Below are 19,226 nucleotides of genomic sequence, written 5' to 3'. Positions count from 1 at the left end.
CTAAGCAATTTCAATTTGTCATTAACTGGCCGATCTTCTTCTCCTCCGCCCGATCCTGCGGCGTCCTCGTCGCCCTCACCTCCGTCGCCGGAAACACACGCGCCGCCGCCTGCGACATGGTCGTCCACCTCCCCGTCCAGCGCGAGAGAAGATCTCGTCGTTGTACATCGAGAGAAGAGCGAGCGCCGACGAAGGAACGCCGGGGGACGGAGACCAGTCGCACGAATCGGGGGCGGCGATTGTCGGTCCGAGTCGTCGGGCGCCGTCGCCCGGAGAGGCGCGGGAGAGACAACCCTCCTCGTCGCAAGGCGTCACCGGGGCGGAGCAGACCCGGCCGTCGAACCAGTCTCCGTCGCGCAGATCTGGAGAGTGATCTGGTGCGCTCGCAGATCTGGAGAGTGAACCCGGCCGTCGAACCAGTCTCCGTCGCCCGATCTGGTGCGCTCGCTCGTGGTCGCTCGGTTCTGCACTTCCCAGCCTTCGCCGGACACGATCTCCTTTGCTCGCGCCACCGATTGCTCCGACGCGGCTTGCTCCCAACCTTCGCCGGTCATCGGTTCCGTTGCGCGCACTCCCGGCGCGACTCTCTGTTTCTCTCAGTTTCTCTCTGCTAAGATTCATTTTTTATTTTTTTATTTTGGAAACAATCGGATTGATGGTTTCAATTAATAGTAATTTAATGACATTAATAATGTTTTATTTTTAGCAGGTTAATGGGCGGGAACGGTTGGGAGGTTATTTTGGTATTTTTATCTATGTAAATAAATTGCCGTGGCTATTAACAAAAAATTAACTAAACGTTGGCCAAATCCAAAATCTCTATAGCCGAGTGGCTTATATAGCTATATAACCCTTAATAGAAAGTGACTAATCGTTACTAAAAATTAGGCCGAAATCCATATAAAATTTCTTCTTTCTCATTGCTTTGTTCTCAAACTCGCAAATTCGCTCCTAAAAATGATCAAAAAGCCAACCCACAACCTCTCTCTCTCTCTCTCTCTCTCTCTCTCTCTCTCTCTCTCTCTCTCTCTCTCTCTCTCTCTTTCTCGCCACAATCGCACCACCGCTCGCGGCATGTTCTCTGCCAAGCCGTGACGCTCTCCTCTACCCGCTGGACCTCTGATGTCCATGTATTCCTTCTCTCTTAGTCTCTCTCTCTCTCTATCTCTGTTTTGTTCTCACTCTTGCTCCCTCTCTCCCATCGGACCTACACATTCCTACCATTCCCTCCCCTTGTTGGAAATAACACTGAGAGCTTAGAAAAATATTTGACATAACAAAGAATGACAAAATAAAAAAATAAAAAAAATCACATTTCTTGAACAACATTATAAGAAATCTATGCAATGAGCATGACAACTATATAAAGCAATAACAAAAAATTGTACCAAACTCTTACAGTATGCTTGAACGTTGTACAAGTTTTAGAATTCTGATCTCCAACGTATCACCATATATATATATATATATATATATATATATATATTAGCTAAATAAGCCATCAAACCTTCACGAATTGAGAAATAGTCAACCTTTGGTTAATTTTCTGTAAATAGCCAATTTGATTACGTGGCATTCAATTCAACGTTTGTGATTTACATGTTGCCTTTTTTCCATTCTCGGCTGGGAATTAATTTTGGCAATTATTTTTTAAAATTTTGAATTGCACAGTCTGAAGATGAGTGACCTATGATTAATTGAGTGTATTTATTTTGCATAGTTGACTTTACTATTATAGTAAGATTTTATTCTCAATTTGAAGTGCATTTAGTTGTGCGATGGCTTATTTTGGGATACTATTTTTATTACCAAAATGAAGTGCAAATTGATTACGTGATAATATATTTTAGGATACTTGTTTATTGACTAGAATATACATGGAAATTTTTATTTATTTTGTGTGTTTTAATGTTGGACGAAATTAAAAAAAAAACATTTGTTATTTACGTGCATTTACAAAAATACATTTGTTATTTACATTCTTTTACATGTTATTTACTGTCGTGATTTACATGTTTGCCCTTTTTTCCATTTCTCGGCTGGGAATGAAATTTGGCAATTTTTTCGAATTTTGAATTGTACGGTCTGAAGATGCGTGACTTGTGTTTAATTGAGTGTAATTATTTTGCAAAGTTGACTTTACTGTTATAGTGCAGATTTTATTTCCAAATTGAAGTGCATTTAGTTTGCATGATAATATATTTTAGGATACTTTTTTTTTCCCAAATTGAAGTGCAAATTGATTGCATGATAATATATTTGGATACTATTTTTATTGGCTAGAATATATACGGAATTTTATTGTTATTTTATGTGTGTTAATGTCAGACGAAATTCAAAATAAACATTTGTTATTTACGTGCATTTACAATAAATATACTGTAAATATGCTTTGTATTTACAATGAATATACTGTAAATATGCTTTGTATTTACACGAATATACTGTAAATATGCTTTGTATTTTTAATTTTTTCCTCGTTTTCCTCTCTTTTTTTCTCTCGGCTTCCAATCTTTTTTTTTGGTAAACAAAATGAAGAAAAGTGGCGTGTTCAAATGGGTATAATTGGTTAATGACCAGCCTTCCCTCGATTTCCGGGATTTAAAATCAATATCGAATAAAATCATCCCTCAATTTGTGCGAGTAGTTATGACCGAATATTTGTTTTCCATTTAAATTAATAGGCTGAAAATAGTGGGCGGGAATTTTGCTTGGGTTATTTGAGGTCATTCACGTCTTTTAACATGCTGTAAATAGATTGTTGTGGCTATTAACAAAAAATTAATAAAGGTTGACTAAAACCAAAACCTCACTAACCACGTGGCTATATACCTATATAACTCATATATATATATATATATATATATATATATATATATATATATTACTTGAAAGGCAAGAGTAACCACAAATCTACAAACGAACACAATAAATGGTGTCTATTTCTTTGTTGGCAGAAATAAATTAAATAATGCAAAGAGATAGTTTTGGTCTAGTGCCCTGGAGAGAGCACTAAGTATTAATTAATGTGTTTTGGTCGAGACTATATATCTCCATAGTCAACTTAAGGACGTTTTAGGTGTCCTTTTTGATCCATCATGAATGGAAATAATTCCTCTCTCACCGTCACTCGCCAATAAGATTAAACTAAACAAATTTTTTTCTCTTATTAAAAATCAACAAATAAACATGTCCATTTTAATATTTTGACTGGAACCTCTTTGTCACATAAGGCACATGATCAAGGTTGAGTTTGTCCGATATAGTCAACAATCAATCACATTTCATTTATCATTTATTAATTAATTATATATAGACTAATAGAAAAAATTACATTTATAAAAGGGAGTTTTCCAAAACTAGGAGTAAATAAAGGGCAAATGACTTTTTTGGACGTTTTTTTTAAAAGGTCAGCAATAGGACCTCTTCATTTATTTCTATTTATGTAATTACCATTATACCCTTATTTATTTATTTATTTTTTTTTTTTAAGAATCCTAAAAACTAAACTCTACTCTCAATCTCTCCTTTCTTTTATTTCATTTCGGCTTCATCTTCTCCACTGCACTTGTTTCATCTCCTCCATTGTCTCCGTCGCATCTAATCCATTGGCGTCGTGTCCCATTATCGTCGGGGTGTCTGGATCTCAGCCGGCGTCCGTCCTCTCTCTCAAACTTGACGGCCATCCCTCCTCTCTCTCTTAGTTCGCGCCGTCCGTCGTCTTCCAAGGCCACCCACCTTCGCCGCCGTCTCTCTCTGCCCTTTCCGGCGCAGCAAGCTCCCACATTGACATTCTTTTCGCTCTTTATTCCGGTAAGCTCCCTCATACATAGCCATTTCGTTACAGTGTTTGTGACCAACGTTGTCACGAAAGATTCAGCATGACTCAATATTTCGTGACAATATAGTCACAGACCGAAATTATTTCGTGACTGTCACGAAACTAAATTATTTCGTGACTATGGAGCTTCAGCATGACTCCATATTTCGTGACAATATAGTCACAAAACAAAATTATTTTGTGACACTATTGTCACGAAATTAAATTATTTCGTGACACTCATAGTCACGAAAGCTTCAGCATGACTCCATATTTCGTGACAATATAGTCACAAAACGAAATTATTTCGTGACACTATTGTCACGAAATTAAATTATTTCGTGACACTATTGTCACGAAATTAAATTATTTCGTGTCACTATTGTCACGAAACTAAAGTCTGCAATGACAAACATGAACGATATTATATAATATGGATTCAAGTGCTTACTATATATCTGCGCATATAATAAAGTTTTATGAGAAAATAATTTAATGTGACTTTATCTCCACTATTTGCAGTTATGAAAGACATTCATACCTTCGTCAAGCATAGCGGTAGATGGGTGAAACATGAACGATACGAGGCTGGCCCTGGGTGTGCAGTGGGAATCTTAATACCGGCAAAAGCAACGTACGAGGTGTTTATGCAGCTATTGTATGCCACGCTCAGTCGCTCACCTAAAAATCAAGTCCTCCGTGTTTCTTATGAGACAGAAGGGTCGGTACCCCCAGTAAGTATTGACTCCGACCTAAGTTTGAAATGTTACTTGCATCTTCGGAAGGAGAAACCGGACAGATCCAAATTTAGTTTGGTAGTAGATATGGAGCCATTGAAGCAAGAGCCGTTGGTTTCGGACTCAGGCGTTGGTTCAACTCCGAACACCGGTCAACCAGCACAAGCGGACATTCAGGCTAGTTCTCCTAAGTCGGAGGCTAGTTCTCCTAAGTCGGAGGCTAGTTCTCCCGAGATTCCCGACCCGAATCAGAGTCATTCAGGCACACCATGGCAGACCCCTCCGCGCTCAGGCACTCCAAAACGGTTTAGTACGCCTTGCTCTAGAACGAGGAGGACGAGTCAATGCGCTACGCCTTCCACGTATAACCAAAATATGCATCCTGACCTTGATGTGTCAGATATTCACTCTCCGCTGAGACTAGTCAAAGGAGGATTGTACGCCAACAAAGCAACTCTAAAGAAACATTTATGCATGTTAGCAATCACCAAACATTTTACGTTCAAGACGAAGACTTCTAACAAACGGTATATCCATGTTGTTTGTCGAGATGACTCATGCGCGTGGTCTGTTCGTGGAGTAAAAAAGACTACATCCGAGATCTTTGAAGTGAGGATGTGACTTATTACTTATTTCTACATTGATATTATCGTGGTGACCCGAAATTAACATTGCTCTTACATTCTTGCAGGTATGATTCTGAGCACACGTGTGCTACACAATTCAGACAAGGAGAACATCCTCAGGCTACGTCCACATTTGTAGGCAAGACTATGAAACATAGGTACATCGATCCCTCATGTTCACCATGCAAACCCAAAGACGTCATGTCCTACATGCAACAAGATTTTGGAGTGGACATGTCCTACAAAAAAGCATGGAGGTCAAGACAGGCGGCACTATCATCATTGTTTGGCACCGATGATGCATCGTATAGATCTCTGCCTAAATTCATGTACATGTGGTCGACTAACAATCCAGGTTCGTCATTCGACCTTGTCACAACTCCTCGATCCCACCGTTTCAAATACTTCTTCATGTCGTTTAGTGCTTGGAAAAGGGGGTGGAAGTATCTACGGCCCGTAGTTATCATCGACGACACTTTTTTGAAGAGTTACTATAAAGGCACACTGTTTTCAGCATGTGGTATGGATGCGAATGAACAAGTTTACCCCCTCGCATTCGGCGCTGGTGATTCAGAATCTACTGAATCCTGGGTTTACTTCTTGACAAGGTTAAAGGAAGCAATCGGGGAGAGGTCACATCAGGTCATAGTGTCTGACAGGAACGCGGGAATCATTAACAGTGTGAAAAAGGTTTTCACTAACTCAGACCATGGTTATTGCATGTTTCATCTTTTGAAGAACGTGAAGAACCAAATCAAAGGTCTATCAAAAGAGGTGAATTGGACGTTCTATGCTGCAGCAAAGGCATACACGTATGCAGAGTTTGAAAAGTATATGCTTATGATAGATGAGGAAGATCCAAGAGTCCGAGCTTATCTTCAGAACGACGTAGGCTACGAAAAATGGGCTCGTAGTTTCTACACGGAGAAGAGGTACTCAATAATGACATCAAACAATGCCGAGTCGCTAAATGCAATGAATGTCAAACCGAGAGAGTTCCCTATTGCCAAGCTATTTGATTTTCTCCGGGAGAGAATGAGTAAATGGTTTTACGAACGTAGAGAAAAAGCGTTGGGAACGTTGACGATCCTTTGCGTTGACGCGAATAAAAAACTTGAAGAATACCACGCTAAATCTACTGGACTGGGGGTACGTGATAGGCATTCAATTTTTAATTTTTTTATAATATGTTTTTTATTATAACCCGTAAAAAAATGGTATTGGGTGCGGAACAGGTGCGTCCATCATCGGTGTACGAGTTTGAAGTCGTTGATAGAGAGGGGCAAAAGTGGGCTGTAAATTTGAGACATAAGACATGTAGTTGCCGTGTCTTTCAAACTGACAACTTTATCTGTCCCCACGGCATTGCGGCTTGCGGTTTTCGAAACTTCGCAGTTGAGAAGTACATATCAAATTACTACACCACCGAATATTAGAGAAGTTGTTATGCAGGTGTAATTCATCCAATTGGCAGCGAGGAGTCGTGGAATTTACCAGAGGAAGTCACGCAAAAAATAGTAAATCCACCTCATGTTGCGGCTCGTGCCGCCGGAAGACCGAAAAAGAAAAGAATACCCTCTCAATGGGAAGGGGATGAGGATAGAAGGAATAAATGCAGTCGGTGTGGTGGAGTAGGACATAATCGAGCCACATGTCGCAACGCGATCCCGACCCACCATAGCCGACCCCGAACATGAGCTCGATTGTTCCTTTTTTTAAAACTTTTTATTTGATGTACCAATTTGGATTTGTACTTTACTTTATTTCTCACTTAGTTTGTTATGTTTGTTATGGATTTTTAAATTTCTCATTCGTGACGTTTTAGTCCCATTAAACAATTTCTCACTGACAGAGAAGTCACGAAATAACAATTCTTCGTGACATAGAAGTCACGACATCAAATTTTTTCGTGACAGAGACGTCACGAAATCATCATTTTTCATGACATGGAAATCACGACATTCAATTGTTTCGTGACAGAGAAGTCACGATATCATCATTTTTCATGACATAGAAGTCACGACATCCAATGTTTTCGTGACAGTGAAGTCACGAAATCATCATTTTTCATGACATGGAAATCACGACATTCAATTGTTTCGTGACAGAGAAGTCACGATATCATCATTTTTCTTGACATAGAAGTCACGGAGTTCGTGCCATTTTCGTGAACCATGATATCTTTCGCTGTTTTGACCGAGTTGGTATTTGGGATATGGATATTTAATAGCAATAAATGGCATTCATAGCAATTAAATTACTGAACAACCAACTTTGGAAGTTAGGTAAGAATATTTATTTTAGCATTTACTTACCACAAAAGTTAGGTAAGGAATCCTCATATTTATCCGACCTTTGATATTTACCTCATATCAAACTGATAATATTGTTCGAAAGAGTCTAACGGTGAAATGGACGCTAAAGATCCAACGACGAAGGGAAGCGATTCGAGTAAAAAACTTTCGACGCTGAATGAGACGTCGGAGATGCCTTCAGGAAGTGCAAACTCGACCGCGAGATATTACATGATTCCATCTCCGCGCCATCCCAGGAAATTAAAGAAGCGTGATGACATGAGCGAAGCTGAATACAACGAGTATGTAGAGATGCATGCAGGTGAGGATTACAAATCTCCGGTTTTGATGGCTAACTCCGTTCTTCAAGAAATATTCGGCGAGAATTGGGAGGAATTTTTGAAATCAAAGGGAGCTATTGTCGAAGACCATAAAGATTTGCCGGCTTGCCAAAGGGGGGTGGATGGAAAGAAATAAAATGTAGTTCGAGATGAGGTACTCAATATTTACAATGTTTTAATGTTTAGACTATATCACATGTTTTAAAATTATTTTTATAATTCTCGTCCTCCTATGTTCATATGTTTTTAAGACTTTTTCGTGATGTACTAATGTTGGGTATGGACTTTTTTTTCCAATTTCGTGACTGGTATGTCACGAAAATGTACCGTTTCGTGACTTGAAGTCCCCATGTTTCGTGACGGGAACGTCACGAAATCCCCATGTTTCGTGACAGGAACGTCACGAAGTCCCCATGTTTCGTGACAGGAACGTCACGAAATCCCCATGTTTCGTGACAGGAACGTCACGAAGTCCTCCTTTTTCGTGAGAGGAACGTCATGACATCCCCATTTTTCGTGAGAGGAACGTCATGACATCCTAGACTCTTAAATGAGTTGTTTTGGGAGGAATACCAACGCTATTAATCAAAACATTCCAACATTAAGGAGAAATTAGAGTTGAAAACGACATGTCGGACGACATGACGTTCAACCTCATTCACCTATGTTCATATGTTTATTAGAGTACTTTAAATTCTGTCCCTTTGAGATGATGAAATGAAATGGGACAAATGAATGTATGTCAACAACACTTAACGATACAAAACGCATTAGTTCGTCAAGATGTTCTAGGTAAGTAGAACTCACTTACCATTTATCCTTCTCATATTTTCTTGATATTCTAGGTAGGATGTCCATTTCTTTTTCAAATTTTAACATTTTAATATTCATAACAACCATTGATCCCCTACGACGGATTTAATGAAAAGAAGAAGAGATTTCTCATTAAATTCCATCAAAGGGAACAATTTCGTGACTTGTATATCACGAAAACGTACCGTTTCGTGACTTGAAGACTTCATTTTCGTGACAGGAACGTCAAGAAATCCCCATGTTTCGTGCCAGTAACGTCACGAAATCCCCATGTTTCGTGACGGGAACGTCACGAAATCCCCATGTTTCGTGACAGGAACGTCACGAAATCCCCTAGAGGAAGCCGCATAGCAATCGTCTAGGCTTTCGGGAGAGTCGTGATAGGTGGAGCACTAAATTTAAATTTATACAATTAAAAGCTGGAGTTCAGGTTAGACTCGTTATACTCATTGTGACAGGAACGTCACGAAATCCCACTTTCGTGACATTATATTAATTTTCGTGACAGAGAAGTAACGAAGTGCCCATTGTTCGTGACAGAGAAGTAACGAAATCCCCATTTTTCATATAAATCATATGAATTGTATTTCATATAATCACATCCAAAAGAGTATAGAGTTACATATTTAATAATTTACTGGCCCCTATACGTACTTATAAAACATAGACCATGTCTTCGTGACGACCTTGTCACACAAATTCTACAAAGGAGATTTAAGAGTCACACCGCCATCACAAAGACATTCCAAAACAATACACTTCACCCTATTTAAAAAATTTGGATCACTAATCGCTTCTCCTACTTTCAATTCTCTTCGTCTGACTCAACATTGTTTGCGATCTTTAATGCCCCGTGCTTGTACAACTCGGTTGCCATCTTCTTTCTGTACATGGAAATATTGTCTTGATGCAAACTACTCACCGGAATCCCATGGATCATAAATTCGGCGGCCTTTACGCAAAACATGCCACAGTCTCCCCTGTTCATGGTTGCTTACTAGTATTAAATATACATCAAAATAGAACATGATAAACAATTATGAGAAGAGATCTTACCCATTGGATTGTTGTGGCATAGGCGCTATTACTATTTTAAATGGCTCCGAGTTGCCATCTCCCAAACCGACGACGGCCAACACAATGGGGATAAAATCCGCCATCATCTGTATGCTATCACGAACATTGCGTGCATACTTCGAGTCCATAGAGTCGTATATTGTTAGCGCTCTACGGCTTAGGGAAATTACGACAAGGAGCCAGTGGTCCGGCACATGGACAGGGACGTAGATAGTGTTAACATCTGCCCATGGAGTGTTTGCAAAACCTGTTTTTTTCGGCAGTTATGTAGTCAAGCACGACTAAATGGTCCGTCCAATCAAACACGTCCTTGTTCTTCGCTTTGGACCAAGCATCATGGCATCGGGTGAGCATTGGTAGAAAGTACGAGTTGGTTGTCGTAAACGGCTTTCGGACATTTCCATACTTCCCCTTCTTTCTCAAGTAGTAGAAAATGACGTCCATATGCTGCAACATAAAAAATTCACAGAAATCAGTGACATATAAGTGTTCACTTCGTGATAATATTGTCACCAGATTCTTATCTTCATGTGGTGACAATGTTGTCACGTACTAAATATTAACAACAAATAAATGCAGTTGACTATTGAGTATGTAGAATAACAAGCGAAATCCAAGTGAACATCCAGGTTAAGAAATTCATTGTCACGACATATAGAATTTATTACATGAAGTTCAAAAAACCAAATAAAAAACAGGTCACAACAAAGCTAGAAAAATAATGGTTTTATCTATTTACATTCACACAAACAAAAAACAATCCGAAGTGCAGTGGTGTTTGTCATCCCTGGCTCTAAAAAACCTGGTTGAGCGGACGTACCTCTCCCGTAAGCCACTCAACCGGGGTCCACAAAGAGTAAAACCACGTCTTCGATGTAATCTCAACCACCGTAAAATGGAACGAGGGAGATAAATCTTCTTCTGGTGACTTGTACTTCGGACTGCTGAAAAATCACAAGTATTAGATCTCATTTTTATTTAAAATTACCAGACAATATATGTAAGAAGGAGAAAGATACTTACGCATTTTTGTGATTCGATTTAAGACCAACTTTAATCCATTTAGCCATTGCTGCAATATCTCCCACAGAAATCTCGTCTTTAGGGTAGGAGAATGGATAGACTGACGGTGGCCGAAGTGGTCGTGTGAACCTCGTAAACACAGCCGGCGCGGGTGTCGGTGTGAAGACCGCTGGCGCCCTCCTATGGCGAGTAGGCTTTTCATCTGATGATGAAATCATTATGAGCTTTCCAGGCATCTTCAAAAACGAGGAACAGACCTCATCAGCCGCCTCTGGACGTCGCATAGGCGTTTTAGACTCCTGGGTCTCTTCAGCTCGGGTCTGGTCCTCGCCGGCTTGGGTCTGGTCCTCGCCGCCATCAGCGTGCGTTTGGTTCCTGTCTACTTCTTTTGGCCCTTCATCTTCAGGACCTCTCCCACCGTCTTCGTCATCTTCACTATCATCTTTTTTCTTCTGCAGATCATCTTCTTTACATTGGCCTCCAATAGATGGCTGATCTTCATCATTTTTCTCGGCTTCTTTGTTCTCCAACTCATTTGATTTGTCCACAACTACTTCTTCCTTCTCCTCTTCTTTGTCATTCTCCTCTTCTTTGTCCTTCTCCTCTCCCTTGTTCTCTTCTTTGTCCTTCTCATCTTCTTTGTCCTTCACTTCTTCTTTGTCCTTTTCCTCTTCCTTGTTCTCTTCTTCTTCTCCTTGCTTCTCCGTCCCCTCCTCCTCATATTTCTGGAGGTTGACAAAATCATCATCCTGAGATTGTTGCTTGTCCAGAACCTCTTTCAAGGTTTCTGAAATGGATCGCATTTCAGTGGAAAACTGCTTCTTCCACTCAAGAAACTCAATTCTGAAATGTTTCAGATCCTTTTCCATTGCGGACATGCGTATCTGCAATGTACAAATAATTTTGTATGAGAATAGAATCACGAAATTAAGTATTTTCGTGACATACAAGTCACGAAATCAATTATATTCGTGACATACTTTCGTGACATAGATGTCACGACATCACGTATACTCGTGCCATGAAAGTCACGAAATCAAATATTTTTCGTGACTGTTATGTCACCAAAATATTGGAATTCGTGACTTACATGTCACGAATTCGTGACTTACTTGATTTCGTGACTTTACTGTCACGAATTTACTTTACTTAAGAAACCATTACCTCAATTGATGATGATGCTGTGGTAACAATGTCTTCTTTTTTCTTATTCCCCCTCTTCTCAGAGGGGCTCACAACAGTCCTCGCAGTTTTCGCAGACTCTACCTCACCACCGATCGGCTTGAATTCGATCTGGAAGAGGTCCGAAGTTAATCAAAATTTAATTAAATGTACATATTCTTATCAATCATATTCATACCTCTTGGAATCGAATCTTTTGTAGTTGGGACTCCAAGACCTTCCCTGATTTAGTAGCCCAACGCCTCATCAGCGGCGTTGCGTCGGCAACGAGTATTGAGGCGAACTCCAGCTCCACGAATCGTGGGATGCACTCGTAACCCCATATCTGGAGTGGGAGCACGAAACCCGGCAGGTGGAGTTTTGGGTTCTTACCCTCCTTGATGGTCTTGGCCTTGCTCACAAAGCCCACGATAGAACCTAGAAAGAAGTTCCAGGCGACGTCTCCCCATGGGTAGTTGTTGAAAACAACCGGGGTCATCCACCATCTTGATGTAGCTATCGCAGGGGAGGTTGACGGTCTTCTCGGCCGCCAAGAGAACATTGTACAGAAAGTGGAGGAGGAGTAGTCTCACCCTCCTCTCATCTGGCCATTCGTGGCTACTCTCAAGGACTGCACCAATGTTGGCCCTTTTCCGGCAAAGAGCACCATTACAGAAGGTGACATTGTATAGCCCTCCCTCAACCACATTAGCGTACCGTGGTTGTTCTGCGTAGTTTTCGCTGAATCTTAACCCTGTGACCAGGGAAAAGTGCTCTTTGGTGAACTCGCGAGGTCTTCCACCAATCTCCATGACCAGAGAATCGTTAGATGCACCGGCCTCATCATAATAACCAGATCTCAACACCAAATGACTTATTATTCTGGACGATTTTGTTATCAAGGGCATGTCTAAAAACTGCCCAAAACACGTCTTTTTGAATAAGTCTTTTTGGTTGGCAGTCATGCCGGTCTCCTTTTCGAAATCGTCCAAGTTCCCATGGAAGTTGAACGAGTAGCCTGACTCTATTTCATCTTCTTTTATCCTTCGTATGAAACCCTAAAAATTACAACATTAAACACATAAAAGTTAAAACATTAAACACATATGAGTTGGAACATTAAACACATAAACATTGTGGTTTTCGTGACAATTGTGTCACGACATTTATGGGTTTCGTGACTCTTGTGTCACGAAACTTCTGCGTTTCGTGATAATTGTGTCACGACATTTTTAGGGTTTCGTGACACCTATGTCACGAAATTTATGGGGTTCGCTACAATTGTGTCACGAATTTCAGGGTATCGTGACATAGTTGTCACGATACCCAGAAATTCGTGATATAGTTGTCACGATACCCAGAAATTTCGTCACATAGGTGTCACGAAACCCATATATTTCGTGACACAATTGTCACAGAAATCCATAAATTTCATGACACAATTATCACGATACCCAGAAATGTGTGACACAAAACAATTCACAGAACCTACATCTAATATGAACAAGCCTAGAAAAATCTAATTTTCTTACAAAATACACACATAATCCCCAATAACATAAAAAATGAACACTTTTGTCAAACTAACAGTTACATGAAACACACAATAAACATGCAAACCCATGAATCAACACAAAATCCACACATAATCAACACAAAATTAACATGCAAGTAAAAAAAACTCACCTTCTGATGTCTCTCGGATGTACAAGGAACAGAGGAGTCAGAATTTGAAGGCGACTCAAGAACCACCTTCCTCTTCTTCTTCGGCGGCGCAAGAACCTTCTTCCATTTCTTCGCCGGGGAGTTTTGCATTGGTGACTCCGAGCCAAAAGTCACGCGTGGACTCCGACGCGGGGATGCATGCGTCACTGGAGGTGGAGTTTCAGCCGATGATTGAGGAAGACTCCTCTTTTTAGGGTTAGGTTTTGGAACTTTTGGGGGGCGTTTGGTCGGCGACTTGTTCTTTATCTTCATTTCTTGGGCGAAGAATGGACGAGAGTGACGAAGTGAGTGAGATTATGGAGTTTGAAAAACAAATCGAGACGGTTTGGTTAAGGAAGTTGGACGGTTTTTTTTTTTTTGTCGCTCGCTCTCACTCTCTCTCTCTCTCTTCTGGTTAAACTCGGTCAATGAAGAAATGAAGAGGAAGGTGACGTGGAGGCAAGGTAAATGAGGAAGGTGACGTGGAGGCAAGGTAAGAAATCCGGTCATTAATAAAATAGTAACATTTTTTATTTAAATTTTAATATTCACGGGGGTAAAAGGGTAATTACATAAATCAAAATTAATTACCAAGTCCTATTTGTGACCTTTTTGAAAAAAAGTCCAAAAAAGTAAAAAGCCTTTGATTTACTCCTATTTAGAGAAATTTCCCTTTATAAAATCAATTATTAACGTACGATAAACCATTGTTAATACACATGGACACAATTGTAGGGGCATAATTCAACACAAAAACATTAGGACATTGGATGCCCAATTTCTAAAGAAAAATCAATTAAATAAGTCATTATTTAATCCCCGACGGAACATCAGAAAATGAAATTATTTGAGCCCGGCCCAAATGACCTGGCAAATCCAACCCACCTACCTCTGTAGCAAGCCCTAACGAAGTCGAAGTCAAAGAGATCTCGCCTGCAAATTTGGAAGGTTGACGAATTCCCACGAGCCGTTTCAAATAAGGAAGCGACGTGACAACAGACGAGGCAATGAAGGAGAAAGTCGAATGCACGTGTCTCCGAAGATCTCGCACCTCGCCCAAATATAAATCTCTTCGACCCGATGAGATTTGTTTTTCCTTTGAATCTTGATATCTATAGCTTTCTATTTTCACGAGTTCGCTGCTTGACTTCGTTGACAGTCGAACTCATTTCCATTTGTACTTGCTTCGGATCAATAAATAAACAGTTCGCTTTCTTTGCATGCTTACTTGATAAATTCGATAAATTATTTTACTTGTTTCTAATACGACGTTTTTTCGGGATCCATATCAATGAATCGAAACAAGCACATACAATTATTTAATTTATGTCTTATTTGCGATTGTTGAGGCTCGAAAACGACAGCAACAACAATCTAAATTATATTTATTACATGTATCAACATATCCAAAACTTTAGTGAAAACTAGTTTTTTAGTAACTAGTTTTTTTAGTTCGCTTTCTCAAAATTAACTAAATACGACATTTGAACTTGATTCTGTTTTAGCTAATTCATCATATCTTAATTATTTTGGTTAGATACAGAGACTTTGTGGACTCGTATGAAAAAAGTTTAAGATTAAATCAATGGACTCAATTAAAGCTTTAATATATCTTAGAAAAGTTATAGAATCCTAACTCTATTAATATGTTTCACAACATAATATCATGAGTTTTCTTAACAATCATAGTTAAGATTTAATTGACCACTTGATCCTAAAATTTTGAATATTAATTTAAACAACTTAAGAAGAGTGTTATGCAAGTCTATACTCTACTTTTCATATGTTGCGAGTTTTTTTTTTTAGGAAAGACTTATTAATCATAAACAGATGTCAATTGCAAACGAATAAGAATTAATACTTCAATTTATTGATATATGAATTCGGCAATTATATAAACATGTTTTTGAGAAAAACCTTATTACAATAAGATAAATCACATCAGTTATATCCACTTATTGGCTCAATTAGAGGTCGTGACAAATCGGCCCTTTCATAGCCACAATTTTTTTGTCCAATTAAGAAACGGCGAAAAAGATCTTTTAGCCCACGTGAAAGTATATAGAGAAATTGTCTCATTTGCCACCAATTTCATAACATTTTTCCACTTTCCACCGAAAGACTAATTTGACCTAAAATACCACAATCTATGTCAACAATGTTGACATCTATTTTTGTCATTCACTATTAGATGTCAATATTGTTGTTGACATAGATGTCAACATTGTTGACATAGATTGTGGCATTTTGGGCCAAATTAGTCTTTTGGTGGAAAGTGGGAAAATGTTATGAAATTGGTGGCAAATGAGGCAATTTCTCAAGTGTATAATCTGGCTCTAAATCGAACCATGTATGTTCTTAAAAGTTGATCGAAAAATGATATTCACATGGATGATTTTTCAATAGTCCCAGATTAAATAAATGCCAATGATCGAAGAAAATAGAAATATAAATTTATGGAAAATGAAAAAAAAAACTATGTTGACGCAAAAGTCGATGACCAGTGAAAAATACCGAAGAAAAATGTGTTGCATGAAAAAAAACCAAAACAATTAGGAAACTAACCCAGTTATACTTTCGGGATTGTTGTTTTACCAACTTTCAGTAAATATTAGGTAAATAACTACAAACATAATGTGGCATCATGTTCGTTTTTTCTTTGTTCATGGATTGCCCTTTCATTTGAATTTCATTTCTGAATGGAAATTCGGAATCCAAAGAATATGATCATAGGCCCAACTTAGGATGAGGGTTAAACCCACAGACCCGGACTTGAAAAGGGTCTAGACTAGACTTCAAAAATACAAAACCAAAATCATATAATAAAATAATAAATAAATATTTTTCAATAAAAAAATACACTTTTTATCAAAATAATAAAAGTTTAGTTATTAAAAATTATAGCATCACTTAAATAATTAATTAATGTGTCAAAACACTTTTCATACATAAAATTAGTGATGCTCATGAAAAATGTCAAATCAAACTGCACTCTTTTTTAAATTGCTCTATCAAAACCTGATGAAGTTTGGATTATAACCAATCCAAACCGCAATTATTTCGGGTTGGTTTGAGTTTTTATAGTCGCGAGATTGGATTGAACCAAACCAACCCGATGGTGTTAATCTTTTAATTTTTTTGAAGATAGTAAATATTTTATATGTACTATTGTTAAAAAAAATATTTTTAATAATATTATAATTAAATAAAAATACAAAGTATTATACTTTATTAGTTGCGAATACATGAAAATTTGGTAATTAAAAATATGCGTAATTTTTATTTTAATATGTAAACTTTCTAAAGATAAATAAAATTTTGATTTTATTTGGCATAACGTATTGGATATAGATTTTCATTCGAGTTATAAAGTCATCTGTTAATAATTATAATCCGAAAAACAATCAACCCAAATCAATCCGATTATTTTTGGGTTGGATTAGTTTGATTTTATCTTTCAATCGGGTTAGTTTGAATTTTAAAACTAAAAAATTAGTTGTAGTGGTGCGGGTTAATAGCACATGAAAAAACCGACTAACTCGACCCGATTAACCCCTATATAAAACATAAAATTTGAAAAAAAAACATATATATTTTTTAATTTAAAATGGTTGAGCGCCAATCGGGCCAAAATAGAAAATCGATTGAGATTTTTTGAAGGTCTGGGTTGGGTCAAGCTTGAGGGCATATATCCCCGGTATAACCTAGGTCATTTAACTTGGCAGGGTCAGCCTAGCCAATTTTCAAAAAGGTTAAGCATGCCCAAAACTTTTAAAACAAGAACACAAGTAATAAATAAAAGAAAAAATTGTACAAAATAACTATTTGAAATTTATTGATTAGCAAAATAACCAAAGTTTCAAATTTTTAACAAAGTAACCAAAGTTACGTTGTCAAATATTTTTTGACACCAAGATTAAATATGTTGACAATTATTACAAGCGATTTATCACTTTTAAAAATATTAATCTTAAGATTAATTTTGTTTTTGAAACCCAATTGCTTCACATTTTGGCTATTCTTTTAATTTTAGGCGAACTTTGGCTATTTTGCAAATTCTTTACTTTAAATCGGTTATCTAGCCAATTCACCCCAAAGAGAATGAGAAATTTCTCTGATGGGTGAGAGAAAGAAAAAAAATATAGCCTATAGTTCGTCATTGAGATTTAAGAATAGTTCCAACTACTTAATTTTATAGTAATTACATTTTTTTATTTATCTTTATTATTATTAGTTTGGAGCTTTACATTGACGTTTTTGCATATTATTAGTTCTGTAAAAATTTTAGTTTGATTTATTTTACGATTATCACAAACAATCCATATGATCTAGATTGATGATTATCATCAAACACAACAATCCACATTATATAACTCTGAATGCACGGATGTTAGCATGGCTTTGGCTGAACTGGCAGCTCTTGAGGACTCTTGTGAAGCGCCCAAACCAGGCTCGTGGACTCTGTTTGAGTCCATAGATGGACTTGTGGAGGTGACAGACCTTGCTTTCATGATCACCTTCAAATCCCGGGGGCAAGTCCATGAACACTTCTTCCTCAAGTGTGCCATTAAGGAAGACATTTTTGACATCTAACTGGTACAATGGCCAATCCAAGTTTGATGCAATGGACATAATGACCCTGATTGTATTTAGTTTAGCCACAGGTGCAAATGTCTCTTGGTAGTCAATTCCATAGGACTGAGTATATCCCTTGGCTACAAGTCGAGCTTTGTACCTTTCAATTGAGCCATCTGACTTGTATTTGACCGTGAACAGCCATCAGCACCCCACTGTTCTCTTTCCTCTTGGAAGTTCCTCAATGCTCCAGGTCTTGTTTTTCTCTAGGGCTTCTATCTCCTCCACTGCAGCTTTTCTCCATTCAGGGATTGGCATTGCTTCCTGAATTGTATTTGGTGTGGTGACTTGATCCAGTTGAGTCAGGAAGGCTTGATACTTGCTGGAGAGATTCCCATAGTAGATGAAGTCTTCGATCTGGTATGGACCACATGCTCGTGATGGCTTTCTCAAGGCAATGGGAAGATCAAGACATGTTTCACTGTCAATTGTACTATTTGCAGGTATTTCAGGACTAATGTTACCTTGATTTGATTCATCTGTGATGTTGATTAAGGATCGATCAGGTGATGTCTCATAGGAGTGCTGAAGTGTGTGTGTCTCTTGTGGCATCTGATCTTGGTGAGATTCATCTGTGAGGTGAGGCTCTTGTTGTGGATCTGGTATGGTGTCTATGATGTTTATGGTAGTAGGCATGGACTGAGTGTGGTGGATTGGTGTGCTTGAGGTTTCTATGAGTCCTTCAGAGGAGTCATAGTATGGTGTGGTCTCATGGAAGGTAACATCATAGGAAATATAGGTTTTCTTGTTTTGAGGTGAGTAGCACTTGTATCCATTTTGAGTGGAAGAATAACCAATGAAGATACATTTGATGGACCTAGGATCCAATTTGCTGTGATCATATGTGTGTACAAAGACAGAGCATCCAAAGACTTTAGGTGAGATGGTGGATATATGAGCCTAGTTGTTGGAAAGGATTCTCTCAGTTTCTCACATGGGGATTTGAATCCTAGGACTCTAGAGGGCATCCTATTGATGAGGTATGTGGCAGTTAG

General features: G+C 38.4%; 1 protein-coding gene across 1 annotated transcript; it reads left to right on the top strand.

Moving 5' to 3' along the window:
* Positions 1 to 4,644: 4,644 nt before the first annotated feature.
* LOC149393169 (uncharacterized) lies at positions 4,645 to 6,619 on the top strand. The gene is made up of 3 exons (XM_089617927.1): positions 4,645 to 4,994; positions 5,249 to 6,332; positions 6,419 to 6,619. The coding sequence occupies exons 1-3, from the start codon at positions 4,645 to 4,647 to the stop codon at positions 6,617 to 6,619; spliced, it is 1,635 nt and encodes a 544-aa protein (XP_089474053.1).
* Positions 6,620 to 19,226: the final 12,607 nt, after the last annotated feature.

This window comes from Urtica dioica, chromosome 6 (genome assembly GCF_054948205.1).
Source record: "Urtica dioica subsp. dioica isolate 48M chromosome 6, U.dioica_male_clone48M_v1_H2, whole genome shotgun sequence".
Taxonomy (NCBI): domain Eukaryota; kingdom Viridiplantae; phylum Streptophyta; class Magnoliopsida; order Rosales; family Urticaceae; genus Urtica; species Urtica dioica.
This window is presented reverse-complemented; position numbering and strand designations above follow the sequence as displayed.

What these genes read in the sequence shown, in the direction of transcription:
- LOC149393169 (XM_089617927.1), top strand. Translation starts at nt 4,645, where the DNA reads ATGGAGCCATTGAAGCAAGAGCCGTTGGTTTCGGACTCAGGCGTTGGT. An exon ending in AGACTAGTCAAAGGAGGATT is followed by an intron (nt 4,995 to 5,248) that starts GTACGCCAACAA and finishes ACATTCTTGCAG; the next exon opens with GTATGATTCTGAGCACACGT. An exon ending in CTAAATCTACTGGACTGGGG is followed by an intron (nt 6,333 to 6,418) that starts GTACGTGATAGG and finishes GGTGCGGAACAG; the next exon opens with GTGCGTCCATCATCGGTGTA.